Raw genomic sequence first — 25,046 nt, forward strand, 5'->3', positions numbered from 1 at the left:
TTATGTAAAACTTGCACCCAGCAGTACTGTATAGTAATCCTACTTCATGAAATACCCCTCTGCTTTGGCACTGCCCTATATTCACTGTGTCTTTGCTTCTTAATGGTTATGGCTCTGTGGTTTGGCCTTGTCCAGCACTTACTGTAACACCCGTAATCACTGCTTTCCGCATTCCCTCATTGCTTTCATTAGTATAACGGCAAACTAATTTCACAGTTTAATCTCTGCGGTTTTTAAGGCACACTTGCATTCAGAGAATACCAGTAAATAGCTCTTCAAACTATCTCCGTCCAACATCAGAACATTTATTTGGAAAAAAAACACTGGGTCTTGCTTTGATTTCTTCTTTTTTTTTTTTTTTTACCGTCGGAATGAATTTTGCACTTAGCAACAATCGTCTGTAGTGTTGCGAGATAATGACATGCATCCACATCTGCATGGTGTACAATCGCCTTCTCTCATACTTTGCCTGACAGTCCGGGTAACGCAGGGAGAGCTCCCACAGCCCCCCCCCCCCCCAACCCCCCCACAGTCAGCTGAGCGGAGCCGCCACACACGCCAAACAAAACGGTCACTTCGCCACGCTCGTGAAAACCTGAGACGCCGAGAAGAGGAAACAGAGCAGGACCGAAGCGTGAAAGTATGGCGTTTCTGCTAATGGCACTTTCACTGCGGCAGTGAGAGAGTGACTGTATGTGGCCAATTACGTACTTTAACTCACCGCAATTACATTCCAGCTCAAATGACACGTCCATGAAAAACATCTCCCCAGGAGTGTTACAAAAAAAAAAGCAGAAAACCGTTCAGAATATTCTACCTCTTGGACAAGCCCCTGGCGAGCTTGCTAATGACAAAAGACAATTACAAATAGGTTCAGGGCAATTACCGGCTTAAAGGACAGTCGCAATCTATTCCTTACTCTCTGGCTGCCCCTGGAATGCCAATAGAACAGTACATAATAATGTGTGGAGGTGTCAGGCCGTTTATAGCTGTATGCTGCTTTACCACCCAATGGGAAGTGAGGACTAGAACTTAATGATGTCACAGGTGTAGTAGGTCAATATCCAGAATGGCAATTTGGGAATCACTGCAGGGAAGACTGTTGAGGGTTCTCGCCAAGAGGCTACGGTATATAAAGTTAATAAAGCAATAAAAAAACAGCACCACTACATTGAGTGATACGTGTGATAAAACGTGATTCCTAGCTCGAGGCAGTCGTGTTCAAGGCCTCGTTTTCGTTAACGGTCGCTTTCCAAGATTTCCACACAATGGCGACCTCAGCTGGCCGAAGTGAATATTGCAGTATCTCAAAGCCGACACTAAACTGCAAGTCAAACAGCGGAATCTCAAATGAACACCGTCATTTTCTATTTAAGCTTTAAAACTCGGCGATAAAGGACAACTCTAGAGAGCTGCTTTACTGTGCGGGCCCAATATGCTCCTCGTTAAATATTGATACATCCCGTAATTCACTGACCACAATAAAACGACACCCACATCTGAAAAAGCTAAATTCACGTTGAGTGTGGTGCTGCATTCCAAACCATCTTCCTGCTCTAAGTTCTCCCCACCCTCAGATATTGATCACCTCACATAATGTGGCCACAAAGTGACCAATAAAGAGTCTAGAAAAAACAGTGATAAAACCCTTTAGTCGTTCAATGCAAGATCACTCTGAAAGTGGTTAGGCCTAGTGGTAGGCCCAACTGTCTTTTCAAATCAATCTGTTTGCAGGATCACTTTCTGTCAATCAATTGATCGTGCCGTTCACCATCTGGTTGCACACAGAGCACTTAACAGTTTCCCAGTCTTTCAACGGGGAACATAAATTTAGGAATTTTTGAACACAGAAACATGTTTCCCCTCCCCCCATAAACCCGTACCCTGAGCTGGCCAAAGGAGGACAGGCTCCCCCTCTTGGGCCTGGTCCCTCCCTGTGTCTCTTCTGATATGTCATCCTGGGAGTTAATTGTTGACACTTCCCCCCTTGGCTTGCATTTTTGGGGGTTCAGGCCAGGATACACAGTGAAGGGCATTGTGACAAATTCTTTGTAAAATACAGTATACAAATAAATGATTTGATTTGATCTGATTCATTATAATGCAGTCTGTGTGGCTATTTCACGTGATTCCAGAATACTAATAAATGTTCTCTTGAGACTTCAGAAACCACTGGTAAATTATTTTGCATGTCAAGGGAGGCAAAGGATAGCAGGTGGCAAAGTTTGAATAGGTGATACAGCTGTTTTGTCTTTCTGTAGTAAAGCCCTGCCCTTAATTAGTCAAGTCTCTGGCCTGTATTCAATCAAGATTTGTCCTTTGCTTTGACTTACAAGTAAATGCAAACCTTGCACTTTTCCCTTTTTTTTTTTTTGAAGGAAATTTTTTTCTTCTTCTCATTTTTAAATGTCAAAGTTAAGGGCAAATGTTGATTGAATTCCAGCGCTTGTCTCTGCTACACTGTGTAGCACATTCAGTTCATTGCTGAATTCCACTGTATCCATCAACAACCACATGTTACACAAAGAGAAGTTAATTAGCTAATTAATGAATTTTTGAGTTGACAACTCAAAAAGTTGTGTCATCAGAAAGAACAAAATTTATTTTCATAGTTATGCTGATGACACCCAATTATATATCTCTGTATCCCCAGATGATTTTAGCCCCATTGACACCTTAGTGAAGTGTATTTCTGACATACATGTATGGCTGTCAGAAAATTCCCTCCAGTTCAACGAAGGTAAAACTGAGATTTTAGTCATTGGGGAAAAGGCCCAGAGTGGAACTGTCTGAAATGTGCTATACAAATAAAGTCTGATTGATGGATTGATTGATCGGTTGATAACTGATACGGCATGTACGTTACACAGAAAAAAATGGCCAAAAATAAACAAACGAGGACCAGAGCTGCCATGCACAGTCAGCTGAAGGAAATCTATAAATAGATATCATGCCTATGAATACCAAAATATGGAGATAATGAAATTTTCATGTGAGTAGACACGTGCTGCTGTCTGTATTTGTTTAGAATTCAGCTGAGAGCGAAATGGAGTAAATGATCCGTTGCGCTGTGTGCCATGGCTGAGAGCTCTTTTCCATTTGTGTTGTCAAATAGCCTTTAATCTTAATCATAAACACAAATACGAAATATTAGAAAATAAATTGAATACAATCACATTGATTTGGATTTGTTTTGTCATGGCCAAGCGTAACTGTCAATCACAAACATTCTGAAGTGGAGGGTCTTTGGTCGCATAAAGACAAGGCATATTGACTAGGCCGCAAGCAGGGCCTGTCTATTAAACTTTTAAAAATCCAATTATGGGATGACAAGAATTTATTTATTTTACAGGTGACTTCTGTTATCATTTACACATTAATGGATCTATATTAATGCTTTATTCATTTAGTAGGATGGCTTTTCATATAAATTTGGAGATATAATGACCAGTTGGTAAATATGTAATACGATTTTCATTCAGGTTGCTTGCATTCCACTTTAATCTCAAAATAACTGTATTAAGGATGAGCATTAAGAATATTTGATGATGGGCATCAGCGGTTTTAGATCGGAATGCAGCAGCTTTGAATACATTCTGCGATTATCAAAGAGGTTCCAAGATATTAATCAGAGCTAAGAATCCCATGTAGCTCGGGAAAACTCAAACTGTCCCCTGTAAACTTATAGCTCTGTTTTGTTTAAATGCGAGAGTATGAGATTATGCTGAGTATGCGACCAATGGGGTCAGCCTGGGCTTTTCAGTGGACTCAAAGGCACGTAACAGCATCCCTGAGGTAAATTTATTCCAGGTGCGATCGCACTGTATTTCTCCAATACCGGATCTACCGATGATTGTCCTCATCAAATGCCGGCGAGCTCATCTAACTGGAACCGTTGGATTGCCTCAGTCACGCGCTCCCGAAATGAACACTTGCGCGCCGTCATTCTCCGAAGCATTCGCCTCCCCTCTCTCTCTCTCGGGGTTATGTCGTGTGATGTGCTGGCTGGTAGCTAATGAGATTTCAGCATTGTGATTACCTCTCCTTGCTGATGTTCTGTTTCACGTCTTCTTGCACAGGTCGGTTGGTGGAAAGTGCCCGGAGCCAGTTCACCCTCCTGTATGTATCAGTTGAACCTGCATTCCTGGTCACGTTCATAATTAAATGATCTGCATTCAAAATGCAAATTAATGTTTAATGGTGTGTGGGCTTAGGAGCACATTGTTTAAAATTAAACAAAAAACAATTTCTGTCACACGTAATCTCTATATATTGCATGGTTGCTCACAACAGTGTACTAGGCAAAAGACCATTGCTTCTGCACAAATGGCCATTGTAGAGCAATTTCTATTCTTGTTGCTAGTCCAAATATTCTGTCTCTGGGGAGCCATAGAAACCAAGCCATGGATTCGCCCAAAGCCCCGAATGCCCTCTGTGTAATTCAGTTATACAATAACAAAAAGGACAGTTGTGGCTTTAGCAAATTAATACTTACCAATGCACTTTAATTGGGGAGCCTTGCCAATGAACAAATGTGCTCAGATACAAACAGTGCTTAGCCACCTGTTGATCAGAGATTTTCGTTTTTATGACATTGATGCGATTCCTGTTATTTTACCACATTCTGTTGCTCATTTCAGCTGAATTGGGTAAAAACACAATTTTGTCTAATGTGTAAGCAGGGTCATACATAGTCTGGCCAGAAGTGTAATTGCAGGCCACAATCTGCTGCCTGCTCTGGATTAAATCAGCTTTCCACAAACTTAATTTGCATGATGAATGAGAGGAAGAATGATATTTCACAAACTCCACAGGACTTCATTCAATGTCAAACTTACTTTTCTCTGCAGAATATGACAGAGGGATTATTGTTTTTCAATAAGCCCTGTAATGGATCCATACACATTATGGTTTTCTGCAACAGCCACAGAGTAGTACATCTCCAATGAATATGCATGAGAGTTATAAAAAAAATTATAAAAATAAATAAATAAAATAAATCACGCAATTGTGTTCTGCTTCAATTGCAATTCCTCCCAAATGAACATCATTCTCTAGCAAGAGTGAGAGCCATTTGGGCAGAAAATTATTTTTTCTGTCATTCAATATGTGCACAGAGAATGCTAATGAATTTGAAGCACTGTTATAGAGGGAATTCATGGTCCACAATGGATGCACAATCCGAAATGCCACAACTCTCATTTTTATATCGGTGTAGAGCTGGGAAAGTCAACACAGAACGGTTCTCCTTCTTGAGGGACGAGATGCAGGGAATTACAGTGAAGTGTTTTCACGCATTAGATTTGCATAAGAGTGATATAACACCTTTAATGGTGACAGGACATCCAAATGAGTGAAAACGTGGCTTAAAAGGGTAGTTTGCTGTTTCTAAAGTGCTGTACCACAAATATGCTTTAATGCACAGTGGTCTACATGTTGTTTGGAAATATGAAGCTCAGCTGCAGTTCTGTGCCACAATCACACCATGGTTGGCTTATTTGGCTGTTCGTTTCATTCGGGTAGCTGGGCCCTGTTTGACAGAGCAGGATTTCTGAGTTCGCTGAATAACGGCACTGTGTAAAACCCGGAACCCTCCCAGATCTGGAACATGGGCTGAAGTAAAAAGAGCTGTTCCGGGTTTTACTCAGCGCAGTTATCCAGCTAACTTGGCTATCCTGCTTCTGAAACAACCCTCCTGGTGTTTTTTTTTTTTTTTTTGCATGTCAGGGTTGATAAGCAGAAGAGCTCATCTGTTTGTTGCGTGTATAAGTGTCATGGAAGCGAGGTTGCTCTCAGGAAAGAAGGCGAGGCAGGAGTGGTCTCCTGGCTGGGGTCCAGGGCTCCCCGTGTGGATGCAATTAAGGGAGGATGCACACCGAGCTAACCCGATGGCGGGAGGGTAAATGCAAAGCTGATGCAATTAAACGACTTCACGTGTCGCCGGGCAACCACTGACCTGACTTCTGTGAGAAACTGGAAACTTGACGCACCTTTTAGAATGACATTGACGTTATTGCTCGTTGGATTTTTGCAACATGGCTGAAAGCACTTTTGAAAGTATTTTAGTCCGATCAAACTAATGAAAAACATTTATAAAAAAATATCACACCACTTGTGACAGTCACTGCTTCCAAACAACAGTAGAGACAATTTTCAGTTTTTTTTTTCTCTCACTGGTGCCAGAATGCAGTGTAGAATGCAGAATGCAATCTTCACAGGGTACTTAATTATTTAGAATCAGTTAGGGTCTGTAATTATTAATAATAATTAGTCTGTAATTCACTGGACTACCCTGCTCATATGGTTTCAATCACGGTCAAAAGGGGTGACCACAACCATCATTTAAACATTTATCTTGTTTTCCTCTCCCCATAATATACCAAATACCTTTTTTTTCCCCCGACACTGTAATGAGATTTCCTTCCCTTTTTAAATTGATCGTGTACAATGTGTCTGAAGTGCGCTGCTGTTTAATGAAGGCAGATGCTCGCTTAAGAGGCCCGACTTCAACAAGCTCTGACTGCAGAGTCAATACCTGCCAGTCACCCAGTCATGACAGTTAATACTGCAGGGAGTACAGGTGTTCTCCCCCACGTTTCTGAGGTGAATGCAAGCAAAGCACATTTCCCCAGATGTCAGGACGCCAGTGGTGCCGACACCTTTAGTCACGATTTCAGTTCGGCTTCGTTCTTAAAGACCACTCTCGTTTCCAACCTTGCAGCCTTTTATTATGATGAAGTGTTAATCTTAACACGAGTCTGCTGTAAGCTCTTCTTCCTCTCCTCGACCAATGAGAGTTATTTACTTTTGCTCTGCTAGAAGAAAATACGTAATGTGAAAATACGCTAATGGTTCTGTGCTTTGAAAAAAAAAAAGATAAAGAGGTGTGTGTAAACTAATATAGTTTTAATGACAGGCTTCAAGGGATTAAATGGTGTTCCTGGCACAGGGCGGGGCGTACGCTTCAAAGTCCGAAGGAGAAGAAATTACTCATCATTCCACTGTTTGTCCAAATATTGATTTGTGGGGGCAAATTTTTGGACAAGCAGATAAAGTAACGGCATCACTTACCACAATCGCAAGCCGAATCCCTACCTTCAGACAAACCTCTAAGTATGATTGAATGCAGAAAAAAAAAAACAGAGCACGGAGTGGACAGCATTTGCTGTAGTTCGTTATGGAAGCTCCATCCGTTTAATACCCCGATTGGCCCCCTGGGATTCAAGACATTTCACTCTCTTGCCAATGGAAAAATTAGAAACACAGAGCAACACCAATTGTGATTGATCAGGCCAATCCGCGCAGGGTTACCCCAACTTGATTTGTAATTTACGGCCACTGGGGCCTAGTCCTAATGGGACCGGGTGGATGTTAACCAAACGTCCTTTGCAGTTCTGCCGTTGATCAATGTCTCTTCACCTTCACCGGAGAGCGCGCGCAACTGTGATTTATTAGAGGAACGGTTCAATGTCACACGAAGCGGTATGTGACCGGGGACATTTAGGATGTAACTGTGGGCGAACCTCGCGGTTCCTACCGCAGCAGGGTGGTTCGGTCACAGCGTACGTGGATAAGCTGCAGTACTACCCTACGCAAGAAATCCGATCTTTTCCGTGAGCGGTCACAGGAAAGGACAGCGGGTCAGTCACATAGCGGGCGCTGTCTGATGCTCACGTTTCCGAGCGCTCTGCGTTGACGGCGACAGGGAGGAGGCGGAGACTCCTGCCAGAAACTGGGGGGCCCCCACGGGGGCGGCCCCTTCTCTACGCCAGGGCGTAGTCGAACTGGCCCTTCTCCAGGCCGTCCAGGCCGTCGCCCCAGGTGGAGGTGGGCATGCTGCGGTAGGGGTCCAGCAGGATGCGGAAGCAGCGGATGATCAGGATGCCCAGGAAGATGAAGAGGAAGATGACGAAGACGAAGGTGGTCTTCTGCTCCAGGGTCATGCCGGGGTCGAGCACGGGGCCCCCCGACCGCAGCAGCGTGGAGGTGAAGGGCTCCGCCTCCATCGTCCAGGTGAGGTGCAGCGGGTCGTCCCACAGGAGACGCACGCTCATCCTCACTGGACCCCGCCCCGGCTCGCCCGGCCCGGCCTCATCGTCTGGGGGGGAGGGGAGAAGAACGAGCCAAAACACACTGCCATGAGATCAACAACCACCCCAGACCTCACGGTCTCTCTCTCTCTCTCTCTCTCTCTCTCTCTCCCACGACAACAGGCTAGGTCGCCCACTGCACTAGGCTAGGTCGCCCACAATCTGCGACAGATTTAACAGCCTTTCAGTTCAGTTTTCATAGGAGCAATTAAAGTTTAAGTACCATATCCAAGGGCGTGCACTTGCATGGGAAAATAGAGCCTTTATCCCACAAATAAATCATATGCTTTGCTAAATACAGGCATTGTTTTTGATTGGGGGTGGGGTGTTGGTCTCCCCTCATTTCACTCACTGTGGAATGGGTGGAACCATCATGCCATTCACACCCCCAGAAGGAACATTGCAACTGTGGATGGCACTCTCTCCTAGTGTACTCAACTGTGGTCAAGAGGGCATTTCCCTCTTTACAAACAATAAGGCATATCACATTATTACAGGAGAGCTGGACCAGTTAGAGGAGGGGGTAATGACAACGTCTGAGTAGCAGGAACTCAAGGGGTCCCGGTGGACTTAAACCAACCTTGATGGTATGGTTAGGGCCTTTACCGACTGAGCCACTCGGGAGTTCTGCAAGGGCAATGTTAATGGGCTGTGCCAAAAAATAGTCCATTAAAATGTACAGTAATGAATATGATCATTACTTGGTGCCAGTTCAGCCACAAGGATTTTGTTTGACAGTGTGATTTTTTCTTTTTGTTTATATTATTTAAATAGACATTGATTCTCGCGGCTGTATCTGGCAAAATGAATTCACAGTGAAGCTCTGCAGAAGGATTTTTTGCTGGATATTGCAAAACACATGGTTGAAGAGATGCTGAACAACATTCAGAAACATTGCCACCACATAGCTGTACATACATAGCTGCATCCTTAATAGAAGTCCACCGAGCTACACACATTATGTCCTACATGCCCTCTATTAAAAAAAAAACTATTGCATGAACAGGTGCAGGAATTTCCTGGTTTTCTAGAAGAGACCTCATCAGTTATTGCAGTTATTTTTTGGACTACGTTATGCTAATTGTCTGGACTATGTTATTTTTTGGTCAGAGGAAAGGGAACAAAATGGTTTTGCACAAAAGAAAAGTGTGCCAATTGCGTGCTGTAATTCTATTCCAGGTTTCTAACTATAAATAGACGATTAGCAATGAGCAACATTATGAATTTTTATTGCCAGCGATAAAAAACATTTAGGCCATTACAAATAAAAAAGAATGGTCTATTAATCTGCTCTATTAATTTTTACAGCTAAACATTCACAAAAGAAACAACAATATTATTGCCTAAACTTTACATTGACAAAAAAAAAGCTTCATATTTCTCACTTTGTATTTGAATCTTATTAGATACCTGGCTGGTTATGCTCCTGTCTTATCTTTTTCTATGCTACAAAAATAGTGCCATTATTTGGCTCAGTGCTTCTTGAACATCTTCTTGTTTTTTTTTTTTCTAGGAAACTGGATGTATGAGGAGGTCTTGTCTTCAGGAGCAGTTTCATTGGTCGAATGTTGCGTGTGGCTTCTCTGGAGCTGAGGCGTGCCTCGTCCCTGGTATCACCTTGGACAAGGTGACATTTCCCCCCCTGTACAGCTAGCAATTCATCCGCTATTGCTATGTGGGGTGGGGCGGGGGGGACTGGTGGGGGGGGGGGTGGGGCGGGGGGGGGGTGTTGTATAGCAGGTCCCAAATGAACAGCCGGACCCACAATGGTTTCTCCTTGCCTGGGTTCAAACTGCAACAAAATTTTAACTGGATACCAACTGACCAGGAAATGACAACGGTTCAATGCACGTACTTACCACTGATGATATACTTTAGCACACTGAAAAAAATAAGTTGAAGGTTAATATGGTTCTAATAAGATGAAAATGAATTTCCAGTAATTTATATGGGAGATCCATCTAAGTGCGATATTCCTACAAGCTAATTATTGGGGCCGTCAACTAAAGTAATTAAGGCAATAATTGAATTTAATGGTAACAAAATTTAGTTCATGGCAGTGATTAGCGAATCAAAAATAGATGACGGAATCTAGTTCTCAAGGTCAAAATGAGATATTATTCCCTTTCCCTGCATGGATGGTTGTTTCATTTATTAAACTTGCATGCAATTTACATGCTTGGGTACCACTGATGATACAAATGTGTCAATGTGAAATCGCTAGGGGGGTGAGACTCTGTGTGCGACTGTGGAGATGTGCCTTTAATTCACAATGCAATTGCTGGAAGGCTGAAGCTGTCATGGAGACGTGGTATTGGACATTCAAGCCGTCCTTCTGTCAAGCACAGCTGCCCGAGAAACGTTTGTGTCACTTGTCAACATAATGAGTGGACTGCATCAAATATGTCATCATAACACTGCTTTTTTTCTTCTTCTTATGGAACGACTAAAATAGAAAAAAAAAAAAAACTGCACTGTGTGGGCAACATCTATGAGGGGAAGATGATAACAGGAGTGGGTGTTTTACTTTGTGCTGTCAAATTCTTGTGGAGCACTGCCAACTGGCTGCTACTAACCTGCAATATTATTGTAATGCAGTCATACGGAACCATAAGAAAGCAGCAACTGTCAAATTTTTTTAAAAACTGCAGCAAAAGAACAACAAATTACACAACTGCCTTGATGAACTGCTGAATATATTAACATAAAATGCAAGAAGAAAAAAAGGTTTTCTACATCAGTACTTTGTGGAAAACAGAAGCCATGGGCATAACTCTGAATGTCCCCAGTGTGCAAACAGAAAATGTCCTTGCTGAGAAGCACTGACCCTGAAACAACTAATTAGTCTTTCCCCTTATTTTTGTGTGAAACCTTTGGGGATTATAGTGCTCCCAAACCACCTTGATCGACTTTTACACTGGACCCAATTGTGATATTCAGTTAATATATAACGAGAAAACAACTTTCACTTCACTTAGGGAGAGAGAGGCTATATGGGGTTAATCTCTTCACAGTGCCTTGTTTGAATTAACATGTATCTTCGGCAGTTAAAGCCTACGTAACACTAGAACTACCTTTGTAATAAAGAAAGTTATGAAAACGAAATTAATCTTTGGTTCAAATACTGACCCATAACAATTTCTTGCACACTATTTTTGTTCCAGTACACATACGAACGTCACTTTGGTAGAATATACTGTAGGGATGGAAATGCAGGTACGTCGTGCCTGTTCGTCTTATCCCGAACATAACTGTTAAGCACCAATCGAGACCCCCCCCCCCCCCCGCCCCCAAATTACTTTTAAATTTACTTGTCATCTCGCAACGTATAGCAATAGCTTGCTACGGTGAAATTAGCGTACAGTTACAATGTAACAAGCGCTGCTACTGCAATCGCTTACCTGTGCGTACAAGATGCAAATAAATTAATTCAGATGAATTCTTTTAAATGAACCAGGTCGTGTATCTGAGTCACATAAATGATAATTAGTGATACATCAGTAATGCACCAAACCACAGAACACAGAACAAAACCAAAACCATTACAGTATACAAGTCGTATCGGACTTCTGATTACTATTTAAGTCCAAAAGAACTACATAATGCAGTTAACAAGTAGGATATAGCATACTGTCAACAAGTGTAATAAAGGCTCATGCGCAGCGTATATTTTTTTGTCAGCAGGAAAAGTAATTTCATTTCACAATTTAAAAGCGCAAGAATCACCACGGTCAGAGCTATAATAACAGAAAACACAACTGAGTACAGCTAGATACCTTTGGCTCGCCGTGACAAGACCGGGTCCATTTCGAATTACAGACAAAACCCCAGGGTTTCGCCCATGCTATCCTCTTCTCTACTTCGCCCTCAATCTCACTTGATGAAACAAGAATATGAAAAGCGAGAAAAGCTTAAAGAAAAAAAACAAAGCTCCGGAACACGTATTCTTCATAAAACATTCAGTTCCACGGTAGTTTATGCCTTCTAGAAGAAAACGAAGGAACGGGAGCAATTAAAAGCAGAAACCTCCGGCGCAACGCGCAGTTTCGTCCCGTGCCTGTAGTGTGAGGCTCGACGCCGGTAACCTGACAGGCGGTTCGCGAGCCGCAGCAGAGGTAATAACGCAGCGTGGTGCACATTAGGATTCTACAGCGGTAGGAAATCACCGGGCATCCCCCCACGCGCATCTCTACGCGCGCCAGACAGCCAGGGAGTGCCTCTTAGGTCTTATCGTCGTTTGCTGTCGGGAATGTGCCGTGGTACAGATTAATTTCTACCGTGTCCCGCCTTAAAGAATCCCATATTGATCGATTATATTGTCCACAGGGTATTCATATCCACGACAGCGTTGGGTAGCTCCATGGAATAGGCTACCTCTAACTAGACTGGTTGCTTACCTTTCAGAGAGAATGCTCCCAGTTATCTATTCTGTATTTAGTCTTAGTAGTCATTTGCAAATTAGACGCAATAAAGGAATTTACTAATTGGTTTGAACGGGGTTATACAATTTCTAAGTCTTACACACATGTGTACTGTAAGTAGCATATCTACTGTACTAGACACCATCTAACCGAATGTCTTTCACCGCACCTGCGCGTGCAGGTGATGCATGAGTGAGTTCCGCCATTCATCAAGCGCGCGCGTTCAGATTCTCTGTAGTCAGCAAGGGCAAGGAACAATGTTAAAGCCATTATTATATTTCTGTGGTTCGACTCATTCTACACCTTTCAAGCTCAATGGGCTTTTTTGCTAAACTATGGTATTGTGCCATGTGTACAGTAGATTAGCAACTGCACTCTTTGGCTCTAAATTGAGTTATGCAGAGCAATATGCACAAGAAAGTATAAATCTGATGTATAGCCTAAACATAAGAAACACGTAAGAATCAAAATATTGGCTCTTTTCAGGTCTGTGTGACTTCAAATTCACCATATTATTCTTGTTTGGCTCTCAAAGTGATTATGATTTTGTTCACAAAATGTATTAGGCACATTTTAAAAAATGTTTGCTTCCAACAATGCTATGGTATATATATAATAACTATAACAACGACAACATCAACAACAACAACAACAATAATAATAATAATAATAATAATAATAAACTCATTGCAGGCTATTTCTTAATATTTAACAATCAGCAAGCAATACTGGAGAGATCACTTTGATCGGTATATGTGCCAGTTCATAGTACCTGAAGTAAAATGCCTGATCATCTGGAAAAAACAACTCCAGGTCTGCGGAGAACTAAATAAGAGCTACAATGCTGTTAGCAAGCTACAAGTGCCAATAGTCACAGTCATTTTCTTAACTTACAGTTAGAACACAAAAAATGCAATTGCAGCTTTTATTCACCAGCCAGACAGAGAATGTTCCCTGCCACCAGACTCCGAAGACTAACAAACCATTATTTTAATGCTTTTTATATGATAGCAATTCATATTTTGGCATCCAACATTAAGCTGCATTTGTAGACCTGACCAGATCATTTAAAAATAAAACAGCTGGCTAAATTTTTAATAAGTTTTCTTTGCCTTTTCCTTTTCCATTAAGTTAGCCCATGAAGGTTTTATGGTATAGTGTACTGTTTTTGTTGCAGTACATACCGCGCTTTGCAGATATTTAATGAAAACTCTCATTGTATTTGACCCCAAAATGATTATGAAATAAAGTTGTGACTGTGACTTAGTTTGGTAATTCAGGTGATATACTTTTGAGACCTGGGGGGAGAGCCAAGGGGTGGAATCATTCCAGGAGACCAGCCGAATGACATCCACTTAATCAGTTAACTCATGTTACATTACGTTACATTTCGCAGACGCTTTTATCCAAAGTAGCGTACAATTTGTGCATACCAAAGGTAATTGGAACAACTACAAAACATGTTTTAAAATTTACAATGTAAGATTTTACTGTGGCTATAACAGGCCCTGTTATAGTCAAGTAAAAGACTTAAAATACTGTATATGTTTCCTCCGATGCAGTTTTTAATTGCCAAAACTGCAGAACTAAAATTTTAACCTAACTTCCCAGGAACGTTTCGGGAAGCAAGAATTGTTAGCTGCGTTGGTACCAGAGGTGAGGGCGTCTAGACAAAGTTTGTGAGGCAGTCTGTGTGGGGAAAGTTTTTCTGATGGCTCACAGGGAGTTGAGAGTTATTGCTTTGACGGTGGAACTGAGGTCACCAGACCGGGTGCTCTTGAAAGACAGCGTTTGTCTGATTTTTGATGTGAGACGTCAGTTTAAGTATACCCCTGACACCTTTAAAATGGGCTCAGGTATTAAAAAAGCAATAAACCCTCTCAAGTCTAGGAAGCCACATTGGCAGATACATCGAAATGGTATACCTTTGGATTTTGCGTGTGGTGAATAAGGGGGTGCATTAGATTTGTAACAATTACCTGCACATTCTGCTTATTTTTATGATAATTTGCATGACCCCAATACAATTTGTGAAATAAAATAAAATAGTCATTGTAACAGTGTTTAAATGTTTCACATAGAACATAGTTACATGCCTGTAAATTGTTAGCTTCCTACAATGTTCATAGCTAGTGTGTGTAAAACATGATCAAGACATTGTATAGAAGGAAAAATAGATAGTATACTCAAGCTTATGCCTTTTAGGTCTGGTATCGCTCATTCAAATTCATTCATTCAAATGTCAGAGACACGGAAGAGAACCCGACAAGGAAAGAGTCTTTATTAACTGGCCTGATTTAATATTAGCATAAAATATTCATTAAATACACACAGATGAGGCAGCTGGATCGGGCTGTCTGTCTATTGATCTGTTGAACAGACGTATTAATGAAAAACGCTAAAATTTGTAAGGAAAAGGAAAATGTTGCTCTAAATAGACTGTATGCCCGTGAGACTTTTTTTTTTTAAATAGTTGATTGCGGTAAAATGACATAAACAAGTTCACATGTTTGGAGGCGGAACTGAAGGCTGCCTGCCAAATGACAGTTGCTGTTTACAGTTGGAATCTAGAGCAGTATTAATAGCTCAGTGTTGTTTCAGTAAAGCACTGATTAAACAAATAAAATAATGCCATTTTTACTGATGGAATTATACTTTTTGTTTTCCGAAGTGACTTCATTAGAAATCATGACTTGGAATCATAAACTACACAATTCATATCTGAGATGTTTGAAACAGTGGGGCTATTTTGTGTGACTTTCCAATAATTTTTTTTGTAAAGAGATTCCCATCGATGTGAAGTTATGAGCATTGCATGATTCAGCTGTAGCTTCCCCATTTTAGGGGAGCAAAAAGTAACTGGATATATTAACACAATCTTAAATAAAGTCATCATATTTAGTATTGGTTGCAAATCCATTGCATTCAATGACTGCTTGAAGTCTGTAACCTATAGACAGACAGACAGACAGTGCTGAGTATCTTCCCTGATGATGCTCTGCCAGGTCTGTACTGCACGTATCTTCAGCTCCTGCTTGTTTTGGATACTTTTCAAATACTTACAGACTGCACTGTATATCGTAATACCCGTCAGTGAAAATATTTTTCGGAATTGCCCAACTGGAGTTTTAAACACCTATTTCTCTCCATGTGATGTCGGTTTTACAGGATTACCTTTATTAGTTCAAATGGTCATCTGAATGGTACGGTCATTATCAAACTTTATCGTTTCAAACACCCATAAAATTAAGGGTGTGCTCATCCTGTTCAGACAGTGTTCTAGGGCATGGATGGACCGCACGGTATGGAATCAAATTCCGACCTTGCCAGCGCTGACTGTGGCTAATTGCCCAGCAGGGAGAAACATGATTGGTGCAATGCCACCCAGGGCTAGGGAGGGTTCATTTGGCAGAGATTTGTCTCTTGTTGCTCTCTAGTGACCCCTGCTGGTTGATGCTGAAGCTGCACCTGGAGTGTTTTCTCCTGACTCAGGTCTGTGCTGGGAGGCCAGGCTTGTGAATGACATCATGCACTGAGGAGAGTGTGTGTTTGTCTGAGGTCTCTCTCGTATTCAGAGATTGCAGCATGAGTCAGCTGTGTACAACCGGCCATTCTAAATTGGGGGAGAAAACGGGGAAATAGACATAAAATGTAGCAGCAGGGATATTAATCTCAACTGAGTAAAAATTGAAAAAACTACTGTTAGTCTGAGTCATCTTGGCTTGGCCCTTTACAAAAGAAGAAAAGTACAACAACAAGAGAAGCATTAATCAAAATACAGTGTTTTTGAATGATTATTCTTTCTCTTGTCCAAAATGTGCAGAGTCATTTCATTGGTCACTGGGGAAAGAACATCATAGTCTTAATCTACTGTTTCCATTCCAAAAGGGAACAAAAGCAAGAGTCCAAAGTGTGAAAGATCGACAGAATTTTCAAATAGATACATTTCACCATCAGTACACTTAAAAGAGAATGCGCAGACCGGCCAATATTATTAATATGGCGGGACAGAGAAATGTGCTGACCTGTTGGACTAGCACTTGGGGGGGAAATGCAATAGTCCAGACTTGTGTTACAGTAACAGAGTTCATTTAAACAGCCAACTGTAGCCCCCATGGGTGGGAGGGGGGCTGGGGACGGCTCAGAATCTGCTCTGTCATCCTCCTTTCATAGTGGAGGTGTGCGGTTCCTCTGTTTTTCAGCTGGGACAGGTGAAATGGGAGCGCTAGGAAGCCCGCTGGCGGTGTAATAGGCTCGTCGAATGTGGGCGTTGTGCTTTCTGAGTGCACACTGCCGCATTCTCGGTCATAAATAAAATATCTTTTGTTCCGTTGCAAACCCCAGAGCCGCCGAAACGACTGCTTCGCAGTGCCATATTGCTCTCCTGAACGGAGCACGGAAGCCAGTGTCAGTTCAAACCTAAATAACACGTATTAGCACGTAGCATTATTATTATTTTTATTTTTTTTTACTTTCCACCGCGGGAGAATGGAGGAGAATGTGTCACGGACATTCTTTCAGAGGGGACTGCTGGTGTGTGCCACAGTAAGCGTTTTGGGGGACTTGGACCGGTGGAGGGTCAGAACGGATCATGGGCGTGTTTCATTAGTGATTGGCAATGCACCGCGTCCCCTTGGCTGCTGGGTACGACTCTCCTTCACCAATTATTTAAAGGGTACTGTCACGAAAGCTGAGACAATGAGATGGACTCTCTCTTATAGTCTCACAGCACTCACAAGCCTCTGAGCGTTACCGCATTTCACCAGCAAAATAGTTTTGCAGGATGGTGCACTGACAAACTACTGTTAAATTATTGAAAGTATATTTTTGACATTCACGTCTACTTGTGTTTACTTGCAGAAATTGTGAAATATTTCTTTTGTTATTCCGTATTTTCCATTTTCCCTGGTTTAGCTTTTTAAGATCACTACATAATTCATGTTGCTAGTAGCAAATATAAAGTGTTTATTTTCATATGGAAGAAACTATATACTTTATTCGATTAAGGAAGTATGCTGAGATTTTAATAATCATTTTCATCAGACTTTGCAATTGCTTTTTTATTTTAAGTAACCTACATTAAGTTTAGCTCCAAAGTAGATTAAACCGGGTGTCAAGCTCTACTATTTCAACAGAATTAGAGGGCACTTTTGGAAATCCAATGCATGTAAATTTAATTCCGACACTTGGAAGTATTTCTTCCCACAGAGTGTTATTAATGCATGGAATAACTTGCTGGGATTTGTAGCTAGTGGGGGTGCAAGATGAACCAAGATGACCTTTCTGGTGTCCTGGCGCATGTTTATGTACCAGACAGGCCTTGTGTGGGTCACATGGGCCTATGCAGTAATTCAGCTGGCCACATCGGCTTCAAGCTGCAGCAAATTATCTGTGGAGAAAAGATGGCCGGAGGAGAAGTTTGGGAAGGGGAGGTGGAGAACAGGAGAGCAGGTCAGGTCACCTCCCTCCCACCTGCTCCCTTCAGCAGTGTCCCCGTCTCATGGAGGAAGGGCAAGGGCAGACAGAAATTGTTCTCTGGCGGCTGAGTCCTTTTTTTTGTTCTTTTATGATCCTCTGAGGGGAGGAAAGAGATCAGAGCAATCACTTTCTGACAAGTGACTGCTGTTGGTCTGCATCAGATATGTCTGATCCTACCTGGTCTGCATCAGATAAGTCTGATTCTCCCTGGTCTGCATCAGATAAGTCTGATTCTCCCTGGTCTGCATCAGATTAGTCTGATCCTCCCTGGTCTGCATCAGATAAGTCTGATTCTCCCTGGTCTGCATCAGATTAGTCTGATCCTCCCTGGTCTGCATCAGATCAGTCTGATCCTCCCTGGTCTGCATCAGATCAGTCTGATCCTCTCTGGTCTGCATCAGATGAGTCTGATCCTCCCTGGACTGCATCAGATAAGTCTGATCCTCCCTGGTCTGATTCAGATAAATCTGATCCTCCCTGGTCTGATTCAGATAAATCTGATCCTCTTTAGTGTCCTATGGTGATTTCTGTCACGGAGGCTTCATTGTGTTAGCTGACCTGTGGAATTAGAGCAAGAATTCTCTCAAAATCTTCATGTACCACTCAGAAAAGATTGTATGAAGGGTACATTTACTACAGTTAGGAGATGTTACTGTATCATTTGTGAAAAGGGACAAGTGAATTATTTACCATCTCTGAAGAAACAGGTTCTACCATTTCCAGTAGAACAACAAAAAAAGCACTGAAAATAATCTTCACCCTCCAGCTAATTGAAGAATCCCTGCTGCAGACAAAACAGTCCTGCACAGTTTGGTTGTTCCAAGCCCAAAGGAATCTCTGGATATATATTTCCTTTCTTTTCATTTGCAACAGAAAATCATTTCAGTTTTCAACGTAGCATTTTTTTGTATTTAGCATTTTAATTTGTAGGTACACAGAATGCTTATTTAATTATTTATTTGTTCGTTTGTTTGCCAGGGACAATACATATAAACATTGTTACAGTTTAAGAACAAGAAACAGATGCATTGTCCATGGTTTCCAGCCAAAGCTAATTTGCCACCCCAGTCCCTGGTTAGGCTTTTGAGACTTGGTTGCTGTGCTCCCATTTTCCAATTTTTGCTATCCGTACATGCAGTTATTTTTTTGGATGCAACTCATTAGTCTTTGCAGCTACTATTTTTTATCTTTACTGTAGCTTTCCCCGGAAGATGCTTGCATTGGCTCTTTGGAACATATTGCCGGCACTCTTGGGTCCATAGGTTTTTATGTTCTCCTGTGTTGGTCTGGGAGGATTAATTTTAGTGATTTTCCGACTCAGAACTGACATATGTCCAAGTCTCCCAGCCTCCCCGTCTCCCCATTGCTTTCGCACCACAGGTGTCAGAACTTCAGAATGTCACTCAGACCATCAACTCTGATGTTTATCACTGCAGTGCCATTTTTATCTCCTGAAATTGAACAAAGTCGATTTTCTTTTTTTTTTTTCTCAAGGTACATCTCAGACTAAGGCAGAGAATCCTTTAAGCACTCAGGGTGAGTCTCCAATTATTTTCTGCCTCGAAGGTTTGAGGACGAACCTTTTTGTAAAATCATTCTCCCTCGGCTCCATACCCACACAGAGAAGGAAGGGAAGCCCAACAGACCACAGGAATGAAATAGTGCATTTTGCCACTTGATACAGGCGTTGCAAAGCTTTTTATCAACAAGCAGAGAGAGTGGGAGGCATGAGTCATACTGCTATTATTATTTTAATGTTTTACTGGAAAACAACATTATTATATTGGCCTTTTAAAATAACTTGCTTCAATGGAGTTCTTAACTTAAGACATGATGTTTTCTAGTTTTCCTGGAATTACCTGGTGTGTCTGTCATCGCGGGTCACACCATCTGTCAACAGATTCTTCCAAAATAGCTGTAGGGGAAACTTCTCAGCATTCCAAATAGCGCATTTGCAATTAAACAGTACACACGGGGGTGGGCGGGCGTGAAACTTTTTTAAATAAATGTTAATAAATAAATGGCTTGCTGTCCTTGAACCCATCTGGTCTCTAAACGCTTCCTTCACTTTCCCCAAATGCGTTCCCCAGAAGGCCCGCGATAAATTATGCATAAGTTACAAAAACGCGTCGGTTTGACCTGAGATGCACATACCGGTCTGTCTCGCACGGCGGGACACAAGGTCAGACCTTGCAAGTCACGGACGCAAACTTGGAATTTTATGGATGCGTCAATATTCGCATTAGAGGAAACGGTAACGACATAACGAGGTAAGCAACCGCTGCTACACCGTGCATAAAACGTCGGCTTAATTTGTGCCTTTGCCTTTACAGCCCGAGGCTGAGGTCGTTCGTAGATTCATAAATTCAAAACTAAACACAGTTTGGAGAATTAACGCAGGCGATAGCTGAACTCACCGAACTTTGAGTGTGAGGAAGAAACCAATGCTTGCACTAAATTCCGTCCAAGTTAACAAAAAAAAAGGAGTAAATAATAATTTGAGCCTTGGTCTAGTAGTAACCTATGCTGGACTGATTTAGACCGACTGAACAACTGACTTATTGACCATAATGGCTACTGTGGACACACACCCTGAGCTGGCCATAGGATGATAAGCTCCTCCTCTTGAGTTTGGCTCCTCCCAAGTTTTCTTCTATACAGTAGGTCACCTAGGTAGTTGTTACCAATGTTGCCCTTGCTTTTGTGTAGGTTTAGGCTTGGCTATACTGTGCAGCATGCTGTTCAAATATTTAGTAAAATGTGCAATATAAATGCACTTCGAGTTGATTTGGTTTGATGAATTGGCCGTGTTTGTGTGGAAATAAAAAATTTTAAGCAAATATTCCACCAAGGCCTTTGTCGGTGCAGATGGCCTTTAAGCTCCTTGTCTACCCGGCTAACATACAATGTTCTCCACAATGTTGCTGCCATGTAAAGACAATGTTATAACACCAGCAAAACATTCCAGCAACATTGTCAGAACATTCTGTGGTAGCTGGGATGTCAGTAGAGTCTTCCCTGCTCAGTCTCAGCCACTGAGAAATCAGCTGCACCTAACAGAACAGAGCAGTGAAATATAACACAACATAACATAAAGTTAGACTAGTTCCAGCTATCCAAACTTCTCTTAAGTGTGTGCAGACTCTTTCAAGAAACAAAGAACGAAGCAATGGCGAAGCGGTAATCAAATTGTCTCCGAGCCATGAAAGCGAAGCACAGCCCGCAGATCAATGTCTGGATAATACACGGGCATTCAGGAGCTTGCACAGTGAAGAGTTGCATTTTTCTATGAATAATAATCACTGAAAGATTCTCCATTTCCAGTCGTAGAAAAACAGGGGGGAAAAAGCACAGCCGCCGTCGCCTGAAACTCTGCCGGGCAGCAAACAAATGGAGAAAAAAAAAAGAAAATAATGTGATTAATATCGATCCGCATTCCCTAATTGAAGGAAGATTAAAGCAGGTGCCATCCGTAGAGGAATATTTCAATGAGTTATTGTCAGCGCATGCACAATTAGAGCCTGATCCATGGGCAGGGTGTTCTTGTTTGTTATTCTTGCAGTAAGTAACTCTTGAACTCGTAACATAAATGCATTTCCTTCTCAGGTATGAGTGTGCGTTCTGTTCAGGTCAAAAAAAATGTTTCTCTTTTGGTCACCTGGGATGTGAAATTCATGGGAGTTTGTGAATATGGCGACAAGAGAATTTTTTCCTTTTGTGAACTAAATATGATCATTGGTACAAAACAGGCCTTTTTGGGGAGGGGGTTATTTTTTTCTCCCGCCTTTTTAGTAAATGTCATTGCCTTTGGGAAAATGCTTTCCTGACTGATATTGACTTTTATCATTCACATGGTCTTTTCTATAAATATGTAACACAGATGCACTCTTTTCATAAAAGCCATTGTTTTTGTGTGTTTTGTTCACTTTGCGGCAGAAAATTACTCAAGCTGCCCACAGTACTCATTGTTTCCATGGCAATATTAAGGACACGTCTTTCATGTTGTGCTGTACTTATTCTTTCAGCAATATCTGCAGGAGTGTAAAATGTTTTAATAAAATTCACAATTCATCTTGCTTCACCTTAGCACAGAGTATTTACTTATGCAAGGATATAACGTGTGCATAAGATATGAGCTAGAGTTAGACCACTGAGGGGTAAATATCTCTCATTCATTCATTCATTCACTCATTCATTCATGCATTCATTTTAACCATATATTGCTAAATGACATCATTCTGCAGAACTGCATTAAAGCAGTGTTTTTTGAGAACTGGCAGGTGATATAAATGCAAGACCTTCACATTGCAGGCTCCTAGCTCAGCATGAAAGCTGAAAGTTGATTCACCCTTGTGGGACATCTACAGACTGTCATACTTGTACAATAAGGCGATATATACAATATATAACAAAACATTGTGCTGAGGAGGTTTGCTGATGAGTGTACAGCACTGAATTGCAAGAGGTAATGCCAGTTTATACACACAACTGCTACAAGGGCATATTTATTTCTTTAATAACGTAGATTAAGGCGCTACAAGCCCGCTTTTTAACATGGATGCAACGTGGAGGACAAAACGAATTTTCTTTTATTTTCGAAACATAAAAAAGAATCAGTGCTGTGAGACTCCGCCATTTATGTTCCAATTGGGTTTGATATTGTTGCAGCCGATCAAGAGGCATTACCCAAGGCATTATCAAGACTTAACCCCCTTAAATGTTCACATCATTCAACAATGCACTGTATTTTCTGTTTCTGCATGTCCATATTGTTATTGATACTACTGGGTACCACTATAAAGAAAAAACACAGAATAATATTGCAGGGGTAACCTTCATTCTATAGAATGTATACACAGTGGATTCTAATAACATCTTTATTTTTAAAGCTACTGGTGTTTTTGTTTCTAGGCATATTTAATTTAGGGGATCTCTATGTGTTTGTGTGTATGTGTTTGTATAATAACCACTTTACAACCACTACAGCAGAATGTTCAGAAAATATTATGAAACAACTGTAATATAAATTTCTATAAATGTAACAATGCCTCCTGTGAAAAGCAGAAAGCAGTTCTTCCTCCCCCAAAGCTTGCACACCTCTGTTTGCTTAACATCAGCAGGTGACCCCTGCAGGGTCTCTCCTCTACACAGGTGTCTGCACAGTAGGGCAGAGCAACACAACACGCTAAACTCACGAGCCGTGGGCGGCGCGCGGATTTACTCGCTCAGCGTCGCCGGTCCTCTCCCATTTTCATATTAGTCATTGGTTTTATAACTCATTAGTTTTAATGGCGAGGTTTTCTTTCTTAATAGAGCGTGAAAGCTTTTACCACCAGCTACGCTGCGTGGGCCTTGCTCAAATTTCCTGATGAAGTGCTTGTTCCTCTCCCGCTACCTCCCGCCATGCTCAAGTAAATTTAATTGCAGTTTCGGGGGAAAACGAAGAAGAAAAAAAATCATTTAGAGAACACGTACTTCAGGTTTATCGCAATTATGGAATAAATTGTATTGGTACAAATATTTATGAGGTGCTGGAAAGCGTTCAGCAATGGAGAGACATTAAGTTTAGAATGAAGCCTAGAATAGCATACTGGCTTTCGGGAGATAGTCATTAGCCGCTCGCTCATTTGTTTCGGTTGGAGATGACTCAGAGTAATACACATCAATCCAGCTAAGAGGCCAGCAAAATCTCATTTTCAAGCTGTTACTACACTAAACAGAAGGGAGCGCTGCAATTTGTAACCCCTCTCAATCCTGAGGAGGACATATGTGCATTAAAGTATGGCAAACTTCAAACAGGAAATAGTCGGCTCAACTCAACTGCTAACCAGTGGTTGGCAACAGCAAGGATGTCCACTTTAACTCAAGGTAAGACATTATCGATGAAGAAGAAGAAGGTTTCTTGATCATACGTGGCCGTTCTAAGCAGTGCTCATTGTTGCTATGTAGCCACGCATGAGAAATAAACAAAATAAAATTACCTGACATGAGCAGTGATGGCACCTCGACATTAGATTGGACACAACTCCCATCATGCCCTGCGGGAGTCCAGTAGCTGGCAAACGGAAGAGGCCCTGATCCAGCCACAAGGTTTACAGTTACTAACGTTATTGTTAAACGGAACGGTGCATGATATGTGAATGAGAATGTGTCAGGTCTCCTCCAAATAGATGGAGAATGAACAACAGGCAGTGGGTGTAGGCATTTCCCCCGAGCGCTGAGGATGGACGGAACGTCTCTGGTCTTCCGGGTAAAGCTGGATCAGGAACACGGCCGTAAACATCGGCCGAGCGAGACCGACGGGCCTCTCGCGGTCCCAGACATTGGGAACCTGCGATTTGTGGAACTTTGCGGAAACGTTACGATGAGAACTGCAGCCCGACGGCCCGGTGCCTCCCCACAACTCTTCATCAGGTATGAAACCTTGTATATCTCGCCTGACACCTTCGCAGTGAGCATGTCTCTGCCTGCATAAAGTGCTGAACAGAAAGAAGTGCGCAGTGGACATAAAATCCGATAATAACTTTCAGTGTTTTCACCTTGGAGTATCCTCTGCTGGAGCACGAGGCACCTTACTGATATAAACGAAAGAGCAGAACTAAAGCGTCGGCCATTCTGCGCGTTGTGATGTCCGAGGTGTGGGTATTGATTCCTAGTGCTGGTGCTTGCAAGATTTAATTGGGAGGGATATTTGAGAGCACAAGGACAAGGTGATGCTTCTTTGAGAGTACTCCGGCCTGTAAAATATGTAGCGTAAAATATTTGTTCCTTTATGGAAATGCAAGGGTGAAATTTATAATGAATTGGAAAATATTTAGAAAAATATAAATATATTTTGTATTTTTTGGAAATATTGCAGCAATGTGTGTATTTCCCCATATATTGTAAAGTGTTTCAATATCTTGGAAATGTCATTTATTTTTAATATGCCGCAGTTTGTTTCATTTATTTATAGTGGAACACTTTACTGTGTGCCCTGTTGAGGTCCAAACAGGGCCCAGACACAGCCACACCCCCAGTCTGGTCTGGAAAAACAGCTGAGCGAAGACTTGTCGCA

At 41.8% G+C, this 25,046-nt stretch overlaps 1 protein-coding gene and 1 long non-coding RNA gene across 4 annotated transcripts in view; one reads left to right on the top strand and one right to left on the bottom strand.

Moving 5' to 3' along the window:
- The window catches only part of LOC118206938, a 36,898-nt gene extending 27,130 nt beyond the window's left edge, over positions 1-9,768 (top strand). Inside the window, exons 3-4 of one of the 2 annotated variants that reach the window (XR_004761278.1) lie at positions 4,080-4,119; positions 9,604-9,768. This is a non-coding gene — a long non-coding RNA (uncharacterized LOC118206938). The remainder of the gene's footprint in view (positions 1-4,079; positions 4,120-9,603) is intronic. The other variant, XR_004761277.1, reaches the window with a different exon arrangement.
- Positions 6,888-24,245, bottom strand: LOC118206936 (cortexin-3-like). 2 transcript variants are annotated; one of them, XM_035380125.1, is made up of 2 exons: positions 23,971-24,245; positions 6,888-8,098 (listed from the first exon to the last, which is right to left on the bottom strand). In XM_035380125.1, exons 1-2 carry the CDS (start codon positions 23,975-23,977, stop codon positions 7,764-7,766), a joined length of 342 nt encoding a protein of 113 aa, XP_035236016.1. In that variant the 5' UTR covers positions 23,978-24,245; the 3' UTR covers positions 6,888-7,763. The 2 variants fall into 2 exon arrangements, with proteins under 2 accessions (XP_035236016.1, XP_035236015.1); XM_035380124.1 differs by lacking the exon at positions 23,971-24,245 and adding an exon at positions 11,867-12,674.
- Positions 24,246-25,046: the final 801 nt, after the last annotated feature.

Source organism: Anguilla anguilla, chromosome 10, assembly GCF_013347855.1.
Source record: "Anguilla anguilla isolate fAngAng1 chromosome 10, fAngAng1.pri, whole genome shotgun sequence".
In the NCBI taxonomy this organism is placed as follows: Eukaryota; Metazoa; Chordata; class Actinopteri; order Anguilliformes; family Anguillidae; genus Anguilla; species Anguilla anguilla.

What these genes read in the sequence shown, in the direction of transcription:
- LOC118206936 (XM_035380124.1), bottom strand. Translation starts at nt 11,897, where the DNA reads ATGGACCCGGTCTTGTCACGGCGAGCCAAAG. An exon ending in CTTGTCACGGCGAGCCAAAG is followed by an intron (nt 8,099 to 11,866) that starts GTATCTAGCTGT and finishes CCTCCCCCCCAG; the next exon opens with ACGATGAGGCCGGGCCGGGC.